Here is a 19,215-nt window from a genome sequence, read left to right on the forward strand (position 1 = left end):
TAATGGTTTTTTCTTACTTTAAAATTTTTTTTTGCAACATGGCTAATGTGGAAATGTTTTGCCTGCCTTCATGTGTATGATGGGTATCATATTACTTGCCTTTTCAATGGGCTGGGGAGCAAGAGAATTTGGAACTCAAAATTTTAAAAAAAATTTCTAAAAAGAGAAAATCCTTTGTATGATTTTCTATAAACTTGCATTTAGTTACCTGTTTTGTATTCTTTCCAGGTAGAATGTAAACTCCTAGAAGGCAGAGATTGTTTTGTTTTTGTCTCTCTGGAAGGACCAGGAAGCAGGTGCTGCATAGGGGTTGGTTTTTTTTTTTTTTTTTTTTGCCTTTTGGAGGGCAATTGGGGTTAAGTAACTTGCCCAAGGTCACACGGCTAGTTTTTTTTTGTGTGTGTGTGGGTGTTAAGTGTCTGAGGCTGAAACCCAACTCGGGTCCTCCCAACTCCAGGGCCCATGCTTTACTCACTGCACCACTGCTGCTACATAGGTTTTTTGCATCAATTTGAGGCCCAAAGATGGAGTGAGTCCAATTCAACAAGTATACATAGAACCGACTAAGTGCAAGGCACTATACTAGGCAATGAGAATACAAAAATAAATATCAAAAGTCCCTTGAAGAACATAAACAGAAAATATGAGGAGGGACTGCATTCTAGCCTAAAAGCATGGAGATGATATATTGCACACAAGGAGGAAGCCAGTTTGACTGTAATGGATAGTACGTGAAGGGGAGTATATTAAATAAGACTGCAGAGGTCAGGAGAAGCCAGCTTGTGTATAGGTGTAGTCAGGGCTATGTTTTATGAATATAATTTCATCAGCCACGTGGAAGATATGTTAGGGTGGGGAGAAAATGGAAGCAGGGAAACCAATTGCCAGATAATTGCAATAGTTCTGAAGAAAGCTAATAAAAGCCTAACTAGGGATTATCAGAGTAAAGTCAAAAAGTAAAATTCACCAGAGATCAAAGAGGGAAAGTCTAGAAGGAAAACAAACAAAAGACCAGCAGGAATATGGTGGGTAGTTTGTGGGGCTAGGGGAGGAAGGGTGAAGAAAAAGAAGAAAAGAATGTGATAAAAGTAAACACAATTGATAAAAACAAAGACTCTATATACACTAAAATATTTATAGCTGTAATTTTTAAAGTAACAAAGAAGGGGAAAATACCCATTGATTAGGGAATGGCTAAACAAATTATGCCCCATGAAAATAATGAAAGCATTCTGACTGGTTCCACTACAAATTTCTGTTATATAATCTCAACTGGACCTTCTCTGTGACAAGGCAATCCCTTTACACCTCCCAAAAGGGTTCTCCATGGTATGTAAACATAGCAGCTTTCCCAAAACTTTTCATCCCTCCTTAAACCTTCCATGGCTCCCCTCTTCAAACTACATATGGCCCTTCCCTTCTCCCCCAACTTATAATGTTGCTTTATGCTTTACTGGAAAAATTGAGGTCATTCACCAGAACTCATATAACAGTACTCAAATGCTTACCCTGACTGTCTCTTCATTTGCTCTCACTCACATAAAGATGTGGCCCTTCTCCTTAGAAGTTAATCTTCAATCTCTCCTTCTTCCCTGATGTTCACAAACACATCCATATCTCCTGCATCCTAAAGAGACTCTCACTTGATCTATCCATTACCAAAAGCTATTGTCCTATGTGTCTCCTCCCTTTTGGGGGCTAAACTCCTTGAGAAAGTCATCTACAATCATCTACAATATTGCTTTCCTCTCATTCTTTTTACCTCTGCAATCTGACTGCTGACCTCATCATTCACTTGAAATTGGAGCCTCCAAAGCTGCCAATGACTTCTTAATTGCCAAATTAAAAAACCTTTTCTCATTCTTCATCCTTCTTGACTTCTTTTCTTGACCTCTCTGTAACCTTTGACACTGTCAATCAATATCTTCTTCATGATACTCTCTTCTGTGTTACTCTCCTCTGTTTCTCCTCTTACATGTCTGACCACTCCTTCTCAGCCTTCTTGGCTGGATCTTCGTACTCACTAACCATGGGTGCCCCCTAAGGATCTGTTCTCTTGGCCTTCTTCTCTTCTTCCTTTATACTATTTTGCTTGGGGATCTATCTCATCAGATCTCATGGATTAAATTATCATTTCTATGCAAATAATTTTCAGGTCTTTTTATTCAGCCCGACCCACTCTCCTAATCTTCAGGCTTACATCTCCCACTGTCTTTTATATATTTTAAATTGGATCTTAATTGGATAAGCATCTTAAACTGAACATGTCCAAAATAGAACCCATTATATTCCCTCCCCCAAAACGCTCCCCTCTTCCTAAATTTCCTATTACTGTTGAAGGCACCATCATCCTTCCACTCACCAAGGCTAGAAACCTTGACATCCCTAACTCTTCAATCTCTCCATCCTAACTTACTCATTTGCCAAGACTTGTGGATTTTGTCTTTTCAATCTCTTCCATATGTACTCCCCCCTTCTCTCCTCTGACACTGACAGCACTGGTACAGAAGCTCATCTCCTCATGCCTGAACTATTGTAACTGCCTTCTGATCTCCCTGCCTCAAGTCTCTACTCACTCCATTTCTTCCTCCAAGACCAAAGTGGTCTTTTTAAAGTACAGGTCTAACCATGTTACCCTTTGAGGATGGGTCAAATCCATGTTTAATATTAAATTCTCTGCTTAGCTCTTAAAGCCCTTCATAACCTAATTCCTTCTTATTTTTCCATTCTTCTTATACCATGCTTCCCCTTTCCCCCAGATTCACATACTCCACAGCACAGTGACACTTGCCTACTTGCTGTTATTTGCACTGAACACTGTCTCCTATGTGTATTTTCACTGTCTGCCATGTTTGGGATTCTTTCCCTCCTCATTTTCATCTCCTGGCTTCCCTGGCTTCCTTCAAGTCTCAGCTAAAATCCTACTTTCTGCAAGGAGACTTTCTCAGTCCTCCTCAACTTCAGTGCCTTCTATCTCACATTTCCTTCAATTTATCCTGTACATATCTTTTTTGTATGTAGTGGTTTATATTTTGACTTCCACATTAAACTATGAGGTTCTTGAGAGCAAAAACTAGTGGTTTGAGTTGGGGTTTTTTTTTTGGGGGGGGGTGATGGCTTATCTTTCTGCCCTCAGCATTTGGTACAATGCCTGGCTCATAACAGGTACTTATGTTTATTGACCTGACTTGACATGAATTTAATAAACTCTTACTGTCCTATAAGGAAAAAAAAGACTACAGAGATGCACAGAAAGACTTGCACAAACTTATGCAGAGTTAGGTAAGCAGAGCAAAGAAGAAAATGTACATGATGACAGAAACAATATAAATCAGAAGAAAATGACTACAAAAAAGGGAAAGTGAATATTGGAGAATTACAAAGAACCAGTATGACTCCAAAGAAATAGAAAACACCTTCCCTCCTCCAGTCCTTTGCAGAGGCATGGGTGTGGAAATTTGCATAAATTTTCTGACTTTTTGATGTATTGATTGGTTTTTCTTATTTTTTTCAATTCTTTCTCTTTTTCTTTTTTTTATTTTTCAACAAATACCTCTCTCAGGGGCAGCTAGGTAGCGCAGTGAATAGAGTACCAGCCCTGAAGTCAGGAGGACCTGAATTCAAATCCCACCTCAGACACTTGACACTTAACTCACTGTGTGACCTTGGGCAAGTCACTTAACCCCAATTGCCTTGATTCCCCCCCATCCAAAAAAAAGTTTCCTTTAAAATATATAGACATACATATAGACATATATAGACATACACACACACACACACATATCTGGGAGGGGAGAAAGGAAAGGATACCAGAAGAAATAGGTGCTATAAAAACAAAAAATGTATTTTTTAAATGAAAGGAAATGGAACTCCCTCGTCTCCAAGAGAAAAATTCCCTCTATCTCCAAGAAAAAAAAAAACAAGTGGATAATTTTGGACACCCTAGCACGATGATCTAAATATTTTCCCTTTCATGCAACTATTTTCTGCTTAGAAACAGAAAGGGCCAGAATTCCATGACAAGACACTACTCTAGAAAATTCTAGAACTGAAGCCCAAATGCCACTAATCACTTAAGAAATTTTTTGTCAGAATTTTCACTTACATTGTGAATTCTGAAAGATTGGCATCTTTCCTATCTCCCAGGGTTTAAGCCATCTCCAAGAACTGCTTAATCTCTCTTGTCCAGTGAGATTGGACAGCTAATCACACCAGATGTTCCTACAGAGTGCTTCATTTTATTTTTTTTCATTAACTTATTTTTAGTTTTCAAGACTCACTTCCACAAGATTTTGAGTTCCAAATTTTCTCCCCATCTCTCCCTTCCCCCCACTCAAAGATGGCATGCATTCTTATTATCCCGTGCCCCGATCTGCCCTCCCTTCTATCACCTACCCCATCCCCTTCCCTTCTATTTTCCTGTAGGGCAAGATAGATTTCTATACCCCATTACCAGTATATCTTATTTCCCAGTTTTTAACATTCATTTTTAAAACTTTGAATTTCAAATTCTCTCCCTTCCTCCCTTCCCACCCACCCTCATTGAGAAGGCAAGCAATTTGATATAGATTATACATGTGTAGTCATGCAAAACATATCCATAATAGTTATGTTGTGAAAGACTAACTATATTTTCCTCCATCCTATCCCATGCCCCATTTATTCTATTCTTTCATTTGACCCTAGCCCTCCTCAAAAGAGTTTGCATCTGATTACATCCTCCCCCAATCTGCCTTCCCTTCTGTCATCCGCCCCTCTTATCCCTCCCCCCCCACTTTCCAGTAGGGTAAGATAGATTTCCATTGCCAATTGAGTATGTACATTATTCCCTCCTTAAGCCAAATCCAATGAGGGTAAGGTTCAGGGTGCTTCATTTTAAAAGCTAACATAATTAAACGAAACTAAACTAAGGGCAGAACCAAGATAGAGGAATGAAAGCAGTACAGCACCAAGCTCCACCGCCCTACACCCCCACACACAAACTTCTCCAGACAGATCTAGAAAATGTGCCAGACCAAATCCTGATGAAGTAATCATCAGTAAAAAAAAGAAAAAGTCGGAGTGGGCCAGCCACTTTTCCAGCCCAGCTCAATTCAGCATAGGGAGACAGAAAGGGAGATCTATGGAAAATGGGAACAGGTCAGGTGAGGAGCATGCCGCACATGGGGAAAAGCTGTGCATGGGGATAAGAAGAGGTCCCAGACCCAAACTGGGACACTCCCAAACCTACACTGGGTAATTGTGAACTGGCAGCTTTGTCACCCACTCTCCAATCTCAGGTCACAGATGCAGGGTGGAGTGAGAAGGGGACCTGAGCATTACAATGCTGTTTCCAGTTATGGAGGCCATAGGCAAAGGAGCAAATTCAAGTTAGCAGCAGGAGTAGTATGACTCACACCTGAGGTGCAAAGCAGGGTCTCACAGTGAGCATCTAGCCCAGTGTACAGAGGAATAATAAAGGTAGAAATGCCAGACAAAAAGAGGGACCTATAATTCTGTTGTTCTGAGTCAACATAGCTTCCCAGCTGGCTGTTAGGGGCATAGTCCAGCAACAGTCTATTCTTGCTTGGACCCAGGCCCAGATCAGGAACTTACAGAGCTCAGACTAGGGAAGCAGCAATCAGCTTTTTCTCTGGATCAGACCATTTTAAGACCAACTGAATGTTTGCAGGTTCTCAGCCTGTTTCTGAGATTCTGGAATAATACACTACATGATACACTCCCCCCCCCAAAAAAAAATAAACAACCCAACACAGCAATAGGAACAACCCAGACCTTCCCTCCAGAAGTGCCAAAGAGTTCAGTCTAACATCAAATCCAATGTCAGGAATTAGGCTCAAAGAATGGACAAACAAAATAATAATAATTCCACCATAATGAACTGTTATGATGATAAGTAGATTCAAGACACAAACTCAAAACAAGGGAATGACTTCCAAACATCTATAAACAATGCCTCAGAGAAAAACCCAGCCAGGGCACACACTCAACTAGAATTCCTGGAAGAAATGAAGTAAAAATTAAACTCTTGCTTCATCTCTTCCAGGAAAACAGATCAAGGAGAAAAAAAATTAAGAATCATTGAACTATCAGAATATCATGACCAAAAAAAAGAACCTAGACATCACATTTCAAGAAATCTTCAAAGAAAACTGTCCATACCTCTTAGAACCAAAAGGCAGAGTGAAAATAGAAAGAATTCACTGGACATCTGAAAGAAACCCAAAAAAGAAAACTTCCAAGAACAAAATCCAGAGGATTCAGGTCAAAGAAAAAATATCACAAGCAGCCAAAAAGAAAGAATTCAAGTACCAAAGAGCTACAGTCAGGATCATACACAATTTAGAAGCTAAAAGGAGTAGAGAGAACATAAAAAACATTAACATTCCAGAAGACAAAGGAAATGGGCTTACAAAAACTTATCAAGAATAACTTACCCAGAAAACAGAGAATAATATTATACAGGGGGGAAATGGATCTTTAATGAAATAGAGAATTTTGAAGCATTCCTGATGAAAAGAACAGAACTGCAAAGAAATTTTGAAGTTCAAACATAAGAATGAAGAGAAACAAAAAGGTAAATATGAATGAACAATGATAAAAAGATTAACAAGGATAAACTGGGGCAGCTAGGTGGTGCAGTGAATAGAGCATGGACCCTGGAGCCAGGAGGACCTGAGTTCAAATCGGGTCTCAAACACTTGACCCTTACTAGAGGGGCTCATGATGAAATATGCTACCCACCTCCTGACAGAGAGGTGATAAACTCTTAGAATAAATTGAGACTCTTTTTTTTTAATAGAGCCAGTGACAAATTGCATTTTGCTTGACTATCCATGTTTGTAACAGGGTTTTTGTTTATCTTGCTTTCTCAGTGATGGGGGGAGGGAGTGGTTAAGTAGGAGAGTGAGGTTTGTCTTTATTTGAAAACAAAATAAAATTTATGTTAATTTTTTTTAAAAAAAGAGCTAAAATAGGCTGGAGTTTACCTGAATCCACAGAATGAGATTTAGAGTTGGAAGGTTTAGCCCATCTAGTTGAACCCTGTCATTTTCAGATAAGGAAGTTAGGGCCCTAGAAAGTTCAGTGATTTGCCAAGGTCACAAGGGAAGCGAACATCAGAGACAGGATGTGAACTCCAGAGTCCATGCTCTTTCTACAGTCCTGTTTCCTGCTACCTTTAGAAATGCTCATCACTCACTCTTTGTTTATGGTAGCATAGAAATACTCAACCAAATTAATTACCTAAAATAAATCTATAAAGTGTGTGTGTGTCTGTCTGTCTGTCTGATACTTCTTTTAATTTTGTGCACACATCATAGTAACTTACCTAAAAAGTCTGAATATTGGCTGTATGACCCTGGGAAAATCACTTAAATTCTCAGTGCTCTCTAGGTAACTAAGACTATAAGTGACAAAGAAGTGCCAACCTGCATTGGTAGTGGAAATTTCCTTACTGGAAGTTGCCCATATCAATGAGTCCCCATTTCTACTCATATCTGTGAAGATGGCATAAACCCTGTAGTAGATATAAGCTTCTTAAGGGCAGGGGTTGTTTATCTTTTCTGTCTTTGTATATCCATTCATAAGCACTGGGCTTGACACATAGAAAGTGCTTAATAAATATTTGTTGAAAAGAACAGAATTGAGAACAATAATGTGAGGTCACTGAATTTTTATAATCTGAGTGTGGAACAATGGATGAAAATCCTGTAAAATCTCACTTCTCTGGAGTTTTCCATGACAAGCTTTTGCTCTTCCGATGCAGGGTAGAAAACAATAACAGAGGATAGGATGTTCTGGCCCAACCAACAAGTTACTCTCTCAGTTACCATGGCTACTTCCCAGAGCTGTTATTTCCACCATGGCTAGATGTCATTTTTAAAATGGGGGAGGGGGAAAATTTTCCATGTCTTTGGTGAAGTTCTCATTCCTCCTAGATGTCCTTCTATCATTCTACCAGCAACCTTAGCTGCTCAAGGCCCTCAGTTTGGAGCCCAACTTCAAAATGTACCCATCATATTTACAACCTATTTTCCCTCAAGACCCTGCTTGTTACTCCCAACTGGAAAAACAGAGGCAATTAAGCTAATGAGTTAACACGTTAACTGAGATGTCAACTCCGATCACTAAAGGTGTTCAGACAGAGAGTAGGCTATCCCTTTGTTCAAAAGGCTATAACAGAGCATATTGCCATTTGTAGTTGGGTATGAACTGGAGGGGAAGCTAGATGGCCTAATAGTGGACAGAGGGCTGGGCCTGCCAGGAAGACTCATGTTCCTGAGTTCAAATCTGTCCTCAGATCCTTACTAGCTGTGCGACCCTGGGCAAGACACTTAACCTTGTTTGTCTCTGTTTCCTCATCTGTAAAATGAGCGGAAGGTGGAAATGGCAAACCATTCCAGTGTCTTTGTCTAGAAAACTCCAAATGAGGTCACAAAGAGTCAGGACTGAAAAACAATTCAACAACAACATGAATTGGAGATAGTGAAGTCAATGGATTTCAAATTAAAATCAAAGAACCTAGATTTCAATCCCATTTCTGCTGTTTGACCTTGAGCAGTAACTTCTCTTTCCTGGGACTCTTTTCTGTAAAATGAGGGAGTTAGACCAGAGTCTAAGGTCATTGTAAGCACATATCACTCCCGCCTGGGTGAAGCTGGGTCACAAACCCCATTTCTGCCACACCTCCTCTGTTCAGTACAGAAAAAAAAGGGGGGCAGGCTAGTTATCAGGGGCACCTTTGGCCAGCCAGACACCAAATAAGAGACCAAAATGAATGGGGTAAGGAGGAGGGCATCAGACTCTATCACCACCTGGTGGTCCTTGGTGGCATCGCCATCCACCGACTGAAAAGAGTTTTGTTCTATTTATTCCTCAGCCAAGTCCCTCTCCCTTCTTTGTATTCTGTCCCACAGACCACCCTCTTTCCCAGGAGAAAGTTTTTCACTCCCTGTTCCTGAGCAGTCTGGACCCCAACGGTGGACCTGTGCTCTGAAAAAATGTCTGTCCCTCTCCAGAATTTGAGTCCTTCAAATTCCTTGAGTAGCATGACATTCCAGTCATGAGACTAAGCTGCAAGTATAATGAAATATCTACAGGAGTGTCCCTTGACTGTGTTTGCACAGAAATGCATTATTTGTACATCCCTGTCTTGCCTTCTTTGCTCTCTCTCCCCAAACCGAAACTAATTCAGTTCTTCATTTAGGAAATATCCCCAAATTCCTAGGCTCATGTAACCAGGTAGAGAAGAATATGAGCAGGGAAAGGGGTCAAGTCGCTTACTATGTACCAGGCACGGTGCCAGGATCAGGGTTGGCTCGGGAATCGCTAATCAAATTTGGATCTGATCCTATAACCTTGGCAACTGACTATCAAGGACTCCCACCATAGAAAGGGACCTGGGACTTAGTTTTGCCACTTTCAAAAGGTTCTCAGTCCCTTCATCCCGTCCTACTCTTGACTCATTTTCAGACCTAGATAACCATGGAGAGGAGACCTGAGGAGGGTGTCTATTCTGAAGCAGATTGTTTTAATGACAAAGGGGGAGAGGGCGACAAAGGATGGGAAAAACACTAGGGTCAGAATCAGCGATTATAATTCCCAGCTCTGTTTCTTTACTTTTCTGACTTTATAAGAGTCAGAACCTCTGTTTTCTCACCTCTAAAATGAAGTTGGTGGGGCAGCTAGATGGCACAGTGAATAGAGCACCGGCCCTGCAGTCAGGAGAACCATAGTTCAAATCTGGCCTCAGACACTTAACACCTACTAGCCATGGGCAAATCACTTAACCCCAATTGCCCTGCCTTCCTCCCCTCCAAAAAAAAAAAAAAAAAAAAAGCAAAATAAAATAAAATGAGGTTGGACTACATTACATATATAAATCCCTCCAACTTTAAATTGTGTACTACTTACCACGAGGACAAAGTAACAACACCTTCTGCTTCTGTCACTAATCAAATAGGCGAGGATCCCGTTGCCCTGAGGACCTGGTTAAGAACGAATCTCCCGGCAATCCAACATCTACAGGCCCTCAGTCCTTATCCCAACGTTAATCTCCAGCCCAAGCCCCTGATCCCACCTCAGACCCAGCTTCAGCCCCTTAAGACTGTCATTAATTGGGTCGAAGTCACCGAAGGACACCTATAGCAGGGGAAAGAAGACTGTCAAAAACACAGGGTGAAGCTCACTCTTTTCCTTTCCCAATCATGTGAGCTGCTGCTACCTCTCTACACTTCTCGTCCTGTCCCAAGATGGGGTCGGTCACCAAGGACTCAAGTCTCATCCGGCATTCTGACCCTGGTTTTCGGGCCCCTGTAGAAGGAGCGATATCAGTATCCACGTCTCCCCTCTCTAGTCCAGAGGTGGGTTGAGAAAGTGAGGTCTCCCTGAAATTCGGGGCGTCACAATGCCCCCGGGTCACCATAGCAACCGCCTCTTTTCTCTGGCCGAGTCCTGGGAGCCTGGGGCGTCTGGCCACACTCCAGCCCTGTGGCTCCGCTCTGCTTCCGAGGCTGCGGCAAGTCCCTAGGGGTGAGTGGAGGACTGGGTGTGGGGAGTGGAGCTTGGCTATTAACATCCTCGATCCTGGGGGTTCGGGGAGGAATAGGAGCGGCATGGGAAACACTTTGGCTTTGGGAGAGTCTGGAGGGTGGAAATGGGACCGGATGAGGTTGGAATGATTGAGGTAGCAGTTGTGAAGGGGTCTTCAAGAGATCATGGGTCAACAGGGGATGCTCCCAGCTCCTCGAGCACTCCTAAGGCTCAGGAGACTTCTCAGCCAAGATAAACAGACCACCGTATAGTCGAGAATTGGGCTGACAGCATTTATGGCACTGGTGGGGCAAAGACTGAGACAGGCTTTCAGCGAGGGGCTAGCCAAAGGCCAAATTTTATCTGCTGGGTACAGAATTTGAACCCTGGTCAAGTTTTCCAAGGGCAGAGAAATATGCAAATTCCTTTAACCTTGGAGACTGAGTTCTGGCTTCTCACCAAAACCCAAAGATGTCCTCCCTGCCCCACTTCCTTCTAGACATCAGGTTGGGACAGCTCTCAGGGCAGAGCCAGTGTGTCCTATTTCCTAGACAATCAGGCTAACAGTGCCCTCCCCAGAGTGCAAATCCCCTCCTGAAGGTCCCAGGAAACAACTTTGTAACCCGTTTGGAAAATCGGGGATGCTCTAGAGGTCCAATATGCTCAAGGGGTATCAATTCTGCTAAATTTGGCTTTTGCAAGGCCAGCATAGTAAGAAAAAAATGGGGAGTAGAAGGGGTTGAAGAAAGACCCATCCATGAATATCCCCTTGAGAACTCTAGACTTTGGGGCTGCAAATTCCTGCCTTGTGCTTTCTTTTTTTTTCTTTTTGGAGGGCAATTGGGATTAAGTGACTTGCCCAGGGTCACGTGGCTAGTTTTTGTGTTGTGTCTGAGGTCAGATTTGAACCCAGGTCCTCCTGACTCCAGGGCTGGTGCTCTATTCACTGGGCCACCTAGCCGCCCCATGCCTTGTGCTTTCTAACACAGTGCTTATTTACTATGTGTACCCAGCCCTCTAGACTCCTCCCCCAAACTGTACCCAGATAACTAGAAATGGCCATGAGTGGACTCATCCCCTGGGATGATCCTGTGAGGAGCTGATGGCCAACAATGAGGATGGTGGAACCTTTTCAGTGGTGCATTTGAAACAGCACCAAATTTAGGAGTGAGCAGGTGCTTTAAATTCCTGGATCTGCCTCTAACTCACAGTGTGACTTTGGACAAATCACTTAACCTCTGTCATTTTCTAATTTGTAGCAAGGAGACAATATCTATCCAAAGGCTTGTTTCTGAGGACCTAAGGATTCTATCTAGTAGCTCATATTTCTAGAACTTTTTTCTATTACACAGCCCATTCCTAGACTATCTCATTTTATCTTCCCAACAAGCCCAATGAAGTAGGTAGTACATGTATAATTATCATCCCCATTTTACAGAAGAAGAAATGGAGGATCAGAGAGGTTAGGTGACCTGCCCAAAGCCACAAACAGGTAGGAAGTGGTGGGAACAGAATTTGATCCTGTCTTCCAACTCCAAGTCCAGGGCTCTTTCCATTTCAGCAAGCTGCCTCTCAAAATATAATGCAAATACAAGGAATGATTATTAAGAGAACACCAAAAACAGTCCTAATCCCTGTTGACCTCAGTTGTGTCCCTCCCTATTTTCCATTTTTTATTCAGAAAATTAGCACTTCTCCCTCCCTATCCTGAGTAGATAAGAGACAGAAGTCTGGGTATAGATGGACTTACATCACAGCTAGCACTTTCCCACAGGATTCTCCTTCCAGGAAAGATTGAGAGGAGGGTTAGAGTCAGTTTGGATTAGCAAACCAGTGACAAGGGCTCAGGCCATGCTCACTCACTCATTCCCTCTGCCTGGAAAAGGTTAATTGGGCAGGCTATCCCTGGTCCACACCCCATTGCTCCTAGGGGTAAAGTCCCATCATATGACTAACCTACCCTTTTGCCCTTTCTCTGGAGAAACATCAATGATCAGTGTCCAGGGGCCTATCAGGGGAGGAGTCCAGCCAGTTTTGGGAAGGGTATTCCACAGTTATTGGGAAAATGTCCACTTTGTCTGGTACAGTGCAAAGAATTCTATTTTGGAGTCAGGGAACCCAAACTCACATCCCAGCTCTGTTCACTGACCTCAGGCCAGTCACTTAAACTCTCTGGGTCTCATTTTCCTCCTCTGTATAATGAAGGGGTCAGACTAAAGGACCTCTAAGGTCCCTTCCAGCTCTAAATCTATGATCCTACCCTCAGGGGGAGTCTAATCTTGGTGGAGTAAAGTCACTCACCCATCTCCTTCTCAACTATGGTCCTCAGTTCCCTCCTTGCAGAGCTCTGAAAAGATGAGCTTTGGGGCAATGGACCTGGGCCTAAACAGGATGAAATTGGGCAGCCCACAGAGCCTTCAGTCTTTAGAGGAGGAGCAGCAGCCAGAGACTGAGGCCTGGAGGACATACACAGATCGGAGGAACATTCTCCGGGAGTTCCTGACCTCGGACCTGAGCCCCCACCTCCTGAAACACCACCATGCCCACCTGGAGCTGCTAAAGAAGTGCTCCTACTACATCGAGATCCTCCCAAAGCACCTGGCCCTAGGTGACCAGAACCGCCTGATGCTGCCTAGCACCATGTTCCAGCTTATTGACCCCTGGAAATTCCAGCGCATGAAGAAAGTGGGTACAGCCCAGACCAAAATCCAGCTGCTTCTGCTCAGTGACCTACTGGAACAGCTGGACAGAGGGAGGGCCAAACTGGTGGCCCTCTTGGAATCACATGACACGCTCCCCTTCCTGTCTTGCTGGGACACGGTGGAGCAGCGGCTGGCAGACTTGTCGGCAGTGATGGACAACTTCCTAGCCGTGATGGTGCCAGGCCGTCTGCACATCAAGCATCGCCTGGTGTCAGACATTGGTGCCACCAAGATCCCCCACATACGGCTGATGCTGATCACCAAGATGCCAGTGATGTTCGACCGCAAGGAATCAGTGGCACACCACGACTGGGCAAGTCTGCGCTGGTTTGTGACAATCCAGCCAGCTGTGCCCGAGCAATTTGAGCTCCGCTTCAAGCTCCTGGAGCCCCGGAGTCAGCAGGAAAGGGTGCAATGTGGTGTCATCCCTGTGGCCACATGTACATTTGACATCCGAAACCTGCTGCCCAGCCGCACCTACAAGTTCACAATCAAGAGGGCTGAGAGCTACACACTTGTGTATGAGCCGTGGAGGGACAGCCTCACCTTGAAAACCAAGCCAGCACCCCCAGAGGGGGCTCACACCCCAGAGAGCAGGGCCAGCCTGGCCTGTCCCTGACCACAGAGCCTGAGAGACAATTTTCTAATATTTATCCATTAATAAAAAGGAGTTTAAAAAAGGGCAAAATTAAAAAAAAAAAACTTATTTTTAAAGGTAACAGCAGCCACGCGAGTGTTTTTCTGACTCAGCCAAAGCGATCGCCCCAAGTGGCCTCCATTAGCCCTGAGTTCCCACTGCTGCATCCCCAAGGTTCTTCCTTTCTCAAAGGGCATCACAGTATCTCCTCATGTGGTCAGGAAACATCAGCCTCTTCAGATAAAGCCATGTTGATACAACTAAAACATGGTTAGGGAGAGAGAACCTATGTCCACCAACTTTCCCCCAATTGAGTTGCCTTCCTAATTCTTAAATGGGCGGTTTTCATCCTCTGACATTTCCTCCCACTGAAGGCTCTAAGGGCTTGGAGATGCCCTAGCAAGGCTGGAAAAGGAAGAGACAACCAGCTGGAGATATGGGCAGGTATGAATAGGAGGGTTCCAGGCACTAGAATCTGATAGCCAATTGACTTCCTTCTCCTGGGTTACTCTAAGCCTAGGATTCCTGCCATGGCCCCAAGCAGTATGGCAACTTCCCCAACGCCCAGTCTTCTAGACTTTGAATTAGCAGGGGGAATCAGAGTTCTTAGATTTAGCCCCCTAGTATTCCTGTGGCCAGTCTCCAGTGTCTTCAATCATCTTCAGGAACCACTCCGGGAGGTCCATGGGATATGATGGAAAGAGCCTTTAACAAGGAATTTAGAAACTAGGATGTCACTACTTTTCGGTGTGACCTTGGATAAATCATTTTACTTCCCTAAGACCTAAGTTCCCTCATCTGTGAAACAAAAGGTGATTGAACTAGTTGGTCCTTTCCAACTCTAAAATCCTAGTATATTAAGTTACTGCTGTAGGCCTGATTCCTAACAGATGGAAAAGATATTGCCTGACTACTGTGGGAATCAAATTGGATAATGAAAGAGAAAGAAATGTAGAATTGTGGAGATATTAAAGATTAAAAATACTAGGTTGCCCCAGAAGTGTCCAATGTTGTCCAGGAAACCTGAAACCTTAAGCAGCTCCCTGAGACAAGGGGTTAGTACCCCTCCCCAGGCTTCACTGAGCATGATCCGCCCCCCCCCCCCAATGATGCTCTTTGTGTGACCTTTGCCGACACATTCTCTCCTACAGGGAGAACTACAAAGGTTATTAGACCCAGGGAATATTGCCTGCCCAGGAAAGTCAGGTGCAGAAGTCCTGTCTCCCCCTTCTGTCTAGCATAGGTTCCCAAACTGGGTGATACTGCCCCCTGAGGGATGCTGGAACAATGGGGGAGCAGTAGTAGCCTTGGGTACAATGTGGGGGGGGGCACTGAATAAAAATAAGGGTTAACTTAACCTAACCCCAGGGGGGTGCTGAGTAATTTTTTTAAGGGAACTTTAGGCCAAATAAGTTTGGGAAACTCTGCTCTAGAGCACAATAAAATAGCTCAAAGGTCTATGGCTCAAAAGAAATTTTATTATAAAATAATCCTATAAAAGTTTTCCTTCTCTTCAAGAGAAGATGAAATTAATCTCTAATTCTGTCATCCCCTTTGCCTCCCAGCCCCTGGCTGAGGGTCCTGAGGGGCAGATGAATGGGTTGGAGGCAGCATCATGGGACTCCCCATGGTTACTCTTTTCTTACCTGCTTCTCCAACCCACTGACTTTCTTCACCAGTTCCAGGTGGTCCACACCCACACTGGCAATCAGCCCTTCCTTGTTTCCTGGGGAATCCAGGTAATCAATGTCATTCCCATCCAGGGTGGTCATGTGGCCCCCTAGGGCTGAGAGCACTGCATTCCCTGCACAGATGTCCCACTTCTTGATGAAGGTGATGTGGAGGTAGGCATCTGCTTGATCTGGCTGTTCAGCCTTGTTGAGGTTCAAGAGGGATAGTACCTTATACCCTTTGGAAAGCAAGAAGCATTCCCTTAGCTGGCCAGAGAACCACTGTCTTCCCACCCCACCCTACCCTCATACTCCCACAATTCCCACAGGAAGCAAGCCAAAATCCTCCCTACAAGGAGCAATAGGGATGTGTCCCCAAAAAGTGACCTAGCCTTTTGAACTTGTTCCAGGGGAAGAACAGAGCAGAACCAGACCCATTTCCCTTCTTCCTGGATCTAAGCCTGCCCATCTCCAAGGGATATTATCTCTGTCCCTGTTCTGAATCCAGCTGTCCTTATCCGTGGTCCATAGTGTACATTCTGCTATTTTCCCATTTACCTGCTCCCCCAGCAGGGATGATGTTCACGTTGGTCCCAAAAGCTTTTTGGCTAAAGGTGCGCACGGTCCCAGCATGGGATCGGGAAACAATGAGTCGGGGACTCTTCTCATCATATGACTCCCGGGCACTCACATTGGCTCCATGTCCAACCAGTGCCCAAGCTACAAAGAAGGAGTTGTGAGTGGTTAGGTTACCTGGCATGATGCTAGGGGAGGTCAGAAGAGCCATAAGGGAAAGAGGGACATAGGAGTCACTTTAGACCAATATCTAGGCTCCTCCCTCAATGAGAAGCATGAGATTCCCCTAGGCTAGGAATAAGTTCCCTTCTCCCTTTCATCACCACTACCACCCTTGGTTCCATGCTCCCTACCTGTGAACCCTGAAAAGGGCTTGTGGATTACTCCAATGACCGGCTTCCCATCTACTGCCACACACACCATTGTGGTCACATAAGACAGGAGACCCTCTAGGGACACAAGGACAAAGATAAGCAGCAAAAACTGAGGAAATACCAGCCACAGGGTGGAATCCATATGGTACAATCTCTGTAAGAATCCCACATCAATACTAATTCTGGTCTTGAGCTGGGAAAGAAGGGAAGGGTCCCCTTTACCATCACAGTACTCTACTGAATTTTATTTCAAAAAAACTGAAAAAGAAGCGGGCTCCCAAATCTATCCCCTGGTTCCTAGGTTCTCCTTCCCAAGAATCTCTGATCATTACTCCACAAACCTGTGTACTCCTGTGTAGCATCCAAAGGATCGATCCAGACTGTCACACTCTCCATAGACACTGTCTGGCCACTTGGGACCATTTCCTGGATTTCCAAGGGGATCTTTCCATCCCAAGGTTCTGAAAGGTCCAAGGCAGCTTCATCATGCTCCTCAGAAATTACCTGAGGAGTGAGTCAGCTGTCATCCTCAGCTAGAAGCACACATCCCCCCAACAATACATATATACATACACACAAGAGTGTTGGGAAGGGAGGGCTTAGGGCAGTGGAAAAAGGTAAAGGGAAGGTACACCCCTGGGGTTCATCCTGAAGACAGCTGATTAACGGTTCCCGGGAAAGGGGGAACTACTCACCTTGAGTGATCCTGGAATCTCAATTAACATTCCTACACTCATTGCTATACTAAGCTTCAGGGGCTTCAATTCCACTCAGTCCTTACTCTCTCCAGGGACCCCGGAGATGATGCTCTCCTGTGGTATCAGTTTCCTCTGTAGGTTAAGAACCCTAGCCAATCCCAGGGATTTGGGGGGAGGATTCGGGAACCTGCCCAACAGTCCATGCCGAGGTATTCTCAGGATGCCTGGATCGAACAGTGTTATAGCCTCGCCCCCACCGTCACCCACCCAAATGTGTTCCTCACCCGAATGCCAGGGAAGGTACTGGCCCACAGGTTGACCATGCAGCGGTGGGACTGCAGGTCCCCCGCAGTGAGCAGCTCCTCTGCGCCCTCCTGGGTTTGGCCTTTGGTTCGCTGCTGCAGATCCGGCCCGGCTTCATGGACAGCCCGAACCCTCCGTCCCCCGGCCTCTGCAGCAGCCACTGACAGAGCCAAGAGCTCCCTCAAATCCAGCCGCTGGCCTCCACCGGCAGCGCCGAGAAGCGACGGTAGCACCAGGAAGCCACAGGCCGCCAACAGCAGCAGCAGCAACGCCAAGGCCGGGCGAGGGAGGCGCCGACGCAGAGCGGCCATGAGCTCCACCTCCCGATGCGTTGGCTGCAGAGGAGTCCTGGCAGAGCCCCAGTCTCTGCCCCTGCGGCTCCTGCAGCTTCGGCCCCGAACTCCAGTGTCTTCCGCCCCCACCCTCCTCCTTCCGCAAAGCGCAGCGACCCGCCCCTTCCACGTTGCCTCTGGCCTCCCTCACAGACCCTGGGGGTGTGGCTCTGTCACCGCTCTCTGTCTCTCAGGCACTGGCTGTCTCTCCCTCTTCGGCTCTAGTTTTTACTGATGTTTTGTTTTTCCAATGAGAGGTCTTTTGTAACCAAATTAAAACAACAAAGCAAAATTAACACTCTAATGACCCCATCTGAAAGTGCACACTTGTAGGACCACACTTGTAGGACCCCCGGCCTTTCTAATAAAAAAAAATCTTTTAGTGAATAGAAATTTTTTTTTCATCTCACTCCCCACCCCCATTTTAAAAGAAAAACAAATTCCTCGTAACAAATATCTATAGGCAGGCAAAACAAATTCCCTCTTCGGCTGTCTACAAAAATATTTCTCTCATTCTGCACACTAAATCTGTCACCTCTCTGTCAGGAGGTAGATAGTATGTTTCTGTCATGCATCATCTGGAATAGCGAATGGGTGATTGACTCATCATTGCTCTCACAGCTTTCAAAATTGTCTTTACAGAGTTGTCATTGCATGAATTATTCTGGTTCTGCTCTTTATAGTCAGTTTATAAGTCACACATATGTATACATACATACTAAAATATATAGCATCTCCTGTAGTTCCTAGTCACTTTCTCTGTATCTCTAGCCCTTTTATGTCCTTTTCTGTGTCTCCCGCGCTATATGTTCCTCTCTCTGCTCCTTAGGTGTCTCTCATTTCCTTCTCTCTGTTTTCCACTGTCTTTCTGGCTGATTCCATTCTGTCGTCCTGTCCCCCCATCCCCACCCCACCACACACACACACACACACACACACACACACACACTTTTCCCCCTATCTCTCTGTTCTTCCATTTCTTTCTCTTAATGTATCCCTGATTCTGCATCTATATCTATAGATACATCTATACCAGGAAGACCTGGGATCAAATCCTGCCTCAGATGCTTAGAAGGAAAGCTACTTTAACCTTTCTCTGCTCTGCTTCAGTTTCACCAGTAAAATGAAGATGTTGTTGGACTTCAGCTCAAAACAGAAAGTCTATGGTTCTATGGTGAATGATTCAGGAACGGAAGAGTGCAACCTTTTCTCCTGGGATCCAAACTGGAGGCAAATGCCAGGAATCAAGTCCTGAGGCATTGGTTTCCCTGAGGTTAGTGGACAGTGGAACAATTAGAACCCAGGCATTTTTCCAAAGCTTCATAACTTCTTTGACCCTGATTATGTCTTACTTTTTTACTTCTCCAATCTTTGCCCATCACACACAGAA

The 19,215-nt window shown here is 44.6% G+C and overlaps 2 protein-coding genes across 2 annotated transcripts; one reads left to right on the top strand and one right to left on the bottom strand.

Annotated features, from left to right (window-relative positions):
* Positions 1–9,944: 9,944 nt before the first annotated feature.
* On the top strand, positions 9,945–14,998 carry FNDC11 (fibronectin type III domain containing 11). The gene is given in 3 exon segments (XM_069072610.1): positions 9,945–10,450; positions 10,452–10,533; positions 12,863–14,998. Coding segments are annotated over 3 exon segments (1,116 nt in total). The 5' UTR covers positions 9,945–10,408; the 3' UTR covers positions 13,855–14,998.
* Positions 14,999–15,330: 332 nt separating this feature from the next.
* On the bottom strand, positions 15,331–17,936 carry LOC138149516 (Golgi-resident adenosine 3',5'-bisphosphate 3'-phosphatase-like). Its single transcript, XM_069072609.1, has 5 exons — positions 17,475–17,936; positions 16,834–16,996; positions 16,472–16,567; positions 16,101–16,262; positions 15,331–15,781 (listed from the first exon to the last, which is right to left on the bottom strand). The coding sequence occupies exons 1-5, from the start codon at positions 17,802–17,804 to the stop codon at positions 15,504–15,506; spliced, it is 1,029 nt and encodes a 342-aa protein (XP_068928710.1). The 5' UTR covers positions 17,805–17,936; the 3' UTR covers positions 15,331–15,503.
* Between the last annotated feature and the right edge of the window lie 1,279 nt (positions 17,937–19,215).

This window comes from Petaurus breviceps, unplaced genomic scaffold (assembly GCF_028583685.1).
Source record: "Petaurus breviceps papuanus isolate PSGF00001 unplaced genomic scaffold, PetGlider_PUasm1.0 90847, whole genome shotgun sequence".
Classification (NCBI taxonomy): Eukaryota; Metazoa; Chordata; class Mammalia; order Diprotodontia; family Petauridae; genus Petaurus; species Petaurus breviceps.